This window comes from Buceros rhinoceros, unplaced genomic scaffold (genome assembly GCF_000710305.1).
Source record: "Buceros rhinoceros silvestris isolate BGI_N320 unplaced genomic scaffold, ASM71030v1 scaffold18931, whole genome shotgun sequence".
Lineage (NCBI taxonomy): Eukaryota > Metazoa > Chordata > Aves > Bucerotiformes > Bucerotidae > Buceros > Buceros rhinoceros.
Window position 1 is genome coordinate 17751 of NW_010392958.1, and position 5812 is coordinate 23562.

At 46.9% G+C, this 5812-nt stretch overlaps 1 protein-coding gene across 1 annotated transcript in view; it reads right to left on the reverse strand.

The window, feature by feature from the left end:
- Positions 1–5812, reverse strand: part of SMEK2 (SMEK homolog 2, suppressor of mek1 (Dictyostelium)) — a gene marked incomplete at its 5' end in the record, with an annotated part of 18044 nt that overhangs the window by 1410 nt on the left and 10822 nt on the right. The window contains 9 exons of the mRNA XM_010144693.1: positions 77–261; positions 582–721; positions 1216–1385; positions 2038–2196; positions 2578–2619; positions 3444–3546; positions 4071–4202; positions 4439–4555; positions 5685–5801. Of these exons, the coding sequence (XP_010142995.1) occupies positions 77–261; positions 582–721; positions 1216–1385; positions 2038–2196; positions 2578–2619; positions 3444–3546; positions 4071–4202; positions 4439–4555; positions 5685–5801 (1165 nt within the window). The remainder of the gene's footprint in view (positions 1–76; positions 262–581; positions 722–1215; positions 1386–2037; positions 2197–2577; positions 2620–3443; positions 3547–4070; positions 4203–4438; positions 4556–5684; positions 5802–5812) is intronic.

The following is a 5812-nucleotide window of genomic DNA, read 5'->3' on the forward strand; positions in this document are numbered from 1 at the left end:
CGCGCCGGGCACGGCCCGCTGGCTGCCCTAGCCGACGCTCCCCGTATCTGGCGCGGGGCTGAGGCGGAGCAAATACCTTTTTTTGTTTCCATGAATTTTTCATAGCTATCTGGAAAATCATCCTCCTGCTTTGACTTCTCAACCGGAGGTACGACAGCTTCACCTTCCTCCTCCTCGTCTTCATTGAACCACATCTCTTCATCCTCCTCTAAGGCTCTCGCATCTCTGCGAAATCTATTGCTACGCAGTATAGACGGGACACTGTAAGAGACACACCACAGGTGACTGGGGTTTCGCCCGCTCCTTCGCACCTGGGCAGCAGCACAATCGGCTTCGGGGCCTTTACGGTCGGTTCAGCGCGTTTGAGGAGAGAGCCCAGCCCCGCCCCCGGTTCTACCACCGACACGAGCTCCACCAGAACCCCAGCTGACAGGCACCAAATGATGAGATTCTGCTCATCATAAGCTGAGAGTTTTCTGGGGGCAACATCTATGACCATATTGCAGCAGGACACCAGGGATCTCAGCTCTAACTGAAGACGTCTCCAACAAAAGTCTCAGAACACGCGAACCGGGTCGTACCTGTTCAGTTTCTGGTTCTGTCGGTCTTTCTCTTGCTCGTATTTTGTCTTCAGTCCCTTGAATGTCTGAACGTATTCGATAGATTCAAGTGCATTATAGAAGTTTTCAACTATATGTGCAATAAGGGACTTAATATCCTCCTGCGTAAGAACAAAAGAGGGGTCTGGCGTCAAACATGAACAGGCAGCAGCTCAGAAAGCTCTAGAGTTTAGTCTCAGAAGGAACGGACACTGTACCCAGGACTGTGCCATTCCACTGGCGACAGCTGCCTCACAGCTGCTCTCCCCAGGTTTTAGTCCTCTTTCCAGCCCTCGGTAACTTCACAGCACCCACGGGGTGAGGCAGCTTTTGTCTCCCACCCTCTAACGAGTGCCCCCTATCAGGCAAACCTTCACCTTCGTACCACGCTGGCACCTGGAGGCACAACGTGTTTCTCTTCTTGCTGGCAAAGACAGCAGCAACCTACGATGCCCTACAAGCAAAGGCTGTTTCTGCAGAGCCCAGAGATCCCCGAGGAGACTCCCCCACAGGACGCCGGTCGCAGCCAGGAGCTCGGGAGCTGCGGCAAGCCCTTGTTTTCCAGCCCCGTCCAGCCTGTCCACAACGTGCTGCTCCCAGCAGCTGCTGGACTTACCACTCGGATGAACTCGAAGAGCTCAATCACAGCCGAGTTGAGCAGGTTGTACCTCGTTCCGTTATCCAACAGAGCATTTATAACGGGTTCAAACAGGTTTCCCTTGGTGATATAACGGTTATAAAATTCATCTTTCAGGCCGATTATCCTCCTCATAAAGCGAAGAGCACCTACATGGAGAAAGAAATTCAAGAATTTAACAACCACGTGCCAGGGCTCTGATCGGCTGCTCTTGGGAGGAGCTGGAAAACCTGCTGTTACTGCGAGGAAGACGCATCCCTGAACACGAGCGTTAAAAGGAAGCGGGTACCTGTCTGTCATCCCTCAACTCTCCCGGGTGTTTTGCTGTGATCGGGGTCTGTTGATTTTTTTGAAATACAGCAGCAGTACACTTCAGCACGTGTGAAGTTAAATTAGCTCGTTCCTGCGCTGTTCTGTGCTCACCCCTGCGAGCAGCCCCTACTCTTCACACACGGGTCTCAAAATTCCATTCCACAGGAGCGCTGGATTTATGATGTTATTAGGAAATGTCTGTATTTCCACTTAAAAGGGACCAGACAGCCCATCACAAATGATCCTTACGTCCTCAAGACTTGAAAGGATCACCATGGACTTCGAAAGATGCCACAATTCTCCTGCCACCATAAGCTGCCTTGGCCTACAGGAACAGACATCTGCTACCCTTGTTTCAAAACTACCGAACAGCGACCGACATACAGGAAATTAATGTGAGTTTTGAACTGGGGGTACTCTCGTGCCCGTACACACCCACACAGCACACTCAGAGCCCTGAGGAGGGAATCCCAGCGGCTCCATACTCACACAGGGCCAGGAAGGTGTGTTTGGAATTCATCAAGACCAGCACTCTCCGTAGCAAGTCCTTGTTCATGATGTAGTTCTTGATGTGATACGTGTGGTGCTCCACACAGAAAGTGAGCAGCTCCAAAATTAAGGCAAGTAGTTGTGCCGTTTGGTAATTATCTACGAGAAAAAGTAATGCCCTGGGTTAAGGAAATAAACCATTGTTGTGCACCAAACCACCACCGCCTCCGTTGCCACTGCAGTTGCTGACATGGTTTTGGTGTCCCGCTGACTGCTTTAAGGAGCGGGACATGGGGTCAGAACAAAACAGACATAAACTTGGCTTTATTTTTTCCCCCAGTCACAAAAATCACCCTGGATCAGCAGATGAAAACGTTCCTTCAGGCTTCCCATCATCTCAAGTGAAGCAAAGCACCTACACCTACGTCAATAAGAAGTATTAGAAGTACGGACATACCTAATGTGTTGGGTTTTTTAGATAAACCCACCACACACAGCACACAAGAAAAGCTTCCAAACTGGAGGTCAATGAGAACTTACCAGGACAAATTGTGTTACTCTTAGTGGACCCAACTCCTGCATCTGGGAAAGAGCAGAGACAAACAAAACTCAGACCGAGGTTCTGAGGCACTGTAAATATGCCGAGGCTGGGGATAAAGGATCGATCCCACCAGCTGTTCAGAGGTGTCATCACACCCGAAGTTTCTGTAAGCTCTAACCACACAAGCACATTCAATTTAGACGACAAAGGTTCAAATTCAACCGGGTCAAAACAGGTAAAAGTGCCTCTTCGACATTTTCCAAAGAGTATTACGAGTACTGCAGATACTCTAAAGTTTTCTTATAAAATGCATAAAAGATTTTTTTTTGACACCTGAGAGAAGATGGGTCAGATGAAATAAAGGTTTTTACCAAATACGCATTGGTTGATTTAATCTCGAGGGAGTACTCAGAAAAAAGGGACTCCAGAGGCCGTGTGATGTTAACTTTGTGTCTGTAAAGCGCTAGAGGCAAAACAGTGAGTGGTATTTGTATGTGCCAGGGAATTCCAACTCTTTTACAGGAAAAAAAAGAATCCAGAAACAAGATACAGGGCTCCCAGTCGTATCTGTGTGAAGAGACACACTCTCTGCTTTACAGCAAATACTCTTTACAGTCGCACTGGTCAAACTGGCACACAGCTGTTGACAGGCGTCGAGGAGGCACCGATTTCACCCCGCACAGCGCAGACACGCCGCCACGCAGAGCTGCAAGAAGGGGCTAGTAACCCTCTGCCCAGGGAGCCCCTGGCGGTGGGGGAACAGCGCTTCTCGGCACACATCACACCCTAGTGCTGTTACCGGGACGAGGAGGCCAGAAACGATACAAGACTTAAAGGGGGAAAAAAAATTAACCATGAACATTACCTTTGTCACATTTGTCTTCCGCTGTGTTAGCCAGAAGCGGTGCCGTAAGAACGTGCATACAATGGTTGTAGAAGAAATTGAGAAATTCACTTTTTTCTGTTTTCTAAGACAAATATAACTTCATTAATTACTGGCATTTGCATGTTACCTTTTAAATAGGAAAGAGCAGTAACGTAAGAAACAGCCCACAGAGAATTCTGTGCGCTCACTCTCGGTGTTTATCACCCCGCCGGCGGGAGTTACGGCCCGAGCAGTGCCGCTGCCCCGAAGCACAGGACTGCTGGGTTTCACAGACACTAGCACAATGCCACGTACACACAGCTTTTTTATCAGAAGTCAGTGGAAACGTTTAGCTTGTTTCAGTTCGGTATCATCAGACCACACACAGCACTCAGAAAAAGAAAATATCATTTTTTTTATCCTCTGAACACAGTAACAGTAACCGAGAACATCGGGTTTTTAATTTTGCTGAGTCAGTAAAGTGTCTTTACCCCTTTGCATTTTCTTACATTAGCTGTGGCCAACATGTTCTCAGGGTCTATCAGAGTCCGCAACAGCCCCATTAGCTGCACGGTTTTTAATTTTGCTGAGTCAGTAAAGTGTCTTTACCCCTTTGCATTTTCTTACATTAGCTGTGGCCAACATGTTCTCAGGGTCTATCAGAGTCCGCAACAGCCCCATTAGCTGCACAGCTCCCCCAAGCTCAGGGTCGGTGTCGCAGATCATCTGCTCAATGACCACGTTGATGAGGAGAATGTCCTGCCAAAAACCCAAACACACACACGATCATCAGAGGCGGTTTCCACAGTGCAGCGATTTCCTGAGTTCCAGCACGCTCAGAAATTTTTGTACCTTAAATCTACTTTTCCCCATGTTTCTACTGTCTACGTTTTGGGGCTAACTGCACCCCAAATTCTGGAGAGGTTTGTTTTGGTGGTTTTTCACCATTTGCTTCAAACTAGCACATTCAACAAACTCCAAACACCTTGACTTACATCGTCACTCTGCTGGGCCTCTTGCATTACAAATTCTCGGACCATGGATGGACTAAATTCTACTAGATAAGAAAATATATCCGTAGCAGCAGATCTCACTTGCAGATCATCCATTCCCTAACAGAGAGACAAATCAATTCATTAGAGTAAATCCACTTTGGAGTTTGTTATCAAGTAGAGCTGCAAAGAATAGGGAGTTAAGAGTTCTGAGAACACTTTAGTACAGAAGTTGTTACAGAAAAAAACACCCCATCAAGAACTTTCCCCCAGCACTTCCCTCCTTCAGGAGGACGTCAAGGCTTTCTGTGGATTCGATAGCCCTCATGTAGGCAGGACACATTTACATCGTGCTACTTGCTCGAGTATTTCAGACACTAATATCCTGTACCTGCTACCCACAGCTCACTGATTTTGTACCACAGGACCAACTGTTCACCCCATTTGTACAAAAATTTCTACACTCACTTACAGGTCACGAGAATTAATAACTTTTCCTTCAGGAATGTGATTTTCTCTGGTAACTGTACAATTTCTAAGCCTAAAATACTCATGTACCAGGAAGTCTCTCAGGAACCCCAGAGAAGAGTGATGGGATTAGGGTTCATCTCATCACTGAACCTCTGTATGACTTCTACCCATCCACACCAGTCAACATCCTTTGGTGAGTTCACAGGTTGTTACTCTACACTATAAAACCCCCTCAATTTCCAGTTTTGAGTACCAGCAGCGCTGACATCTGAATGGCAATGGCCAGGCAGCAACAGCTGCTTCAGCCACAGGAGTGAAAAGAAATTATGTTTTGACATTGCTGATTAAGATGGATTAATCTGCTTTATACCTCTGAAGAGAGAGGATTACGTGATCTTTCGGATAGGAACACGCTAACAGTTCAAGATTATCTAAAAATACTTCCGTGGCACTGTTCCAACAACAACAAGAGGAAAAAAAAAACTCAACAAGCTGCCACATGAAGAGTCTCTTTCCGCTTTCACACCACGTCGTCAGCAGGACGGGATTTACCACAGACCTCTCCTTTGCGCCAAGTAAAAGTAACACCAGCAACCAAGTCCATTACTTCACAGAACTGTGGACATCTTCAGGATTCTGAACGTTATAGTAAACTCCAGCTTTCAGCAGAGCAAAGCTGTTCCATCAAACTTCTAGCAGATCTGAAAAACTAGTTAAATGGCTGGGTAGGTTGGTTTATTTTTAACTTTATTAAAATCAGCTTTAAGTCTCCACTTACCATCACAATCTCGAGAGCTGGGAGAATTCCCAACTTTGCCAAAGTTTTGAAAAACGCATCTCTGTTCTGAGGTTGTAATGTCTGAGAAAACGCGCAGAATTCCTTGAAGAAGTTCACCTGTCGTGTAG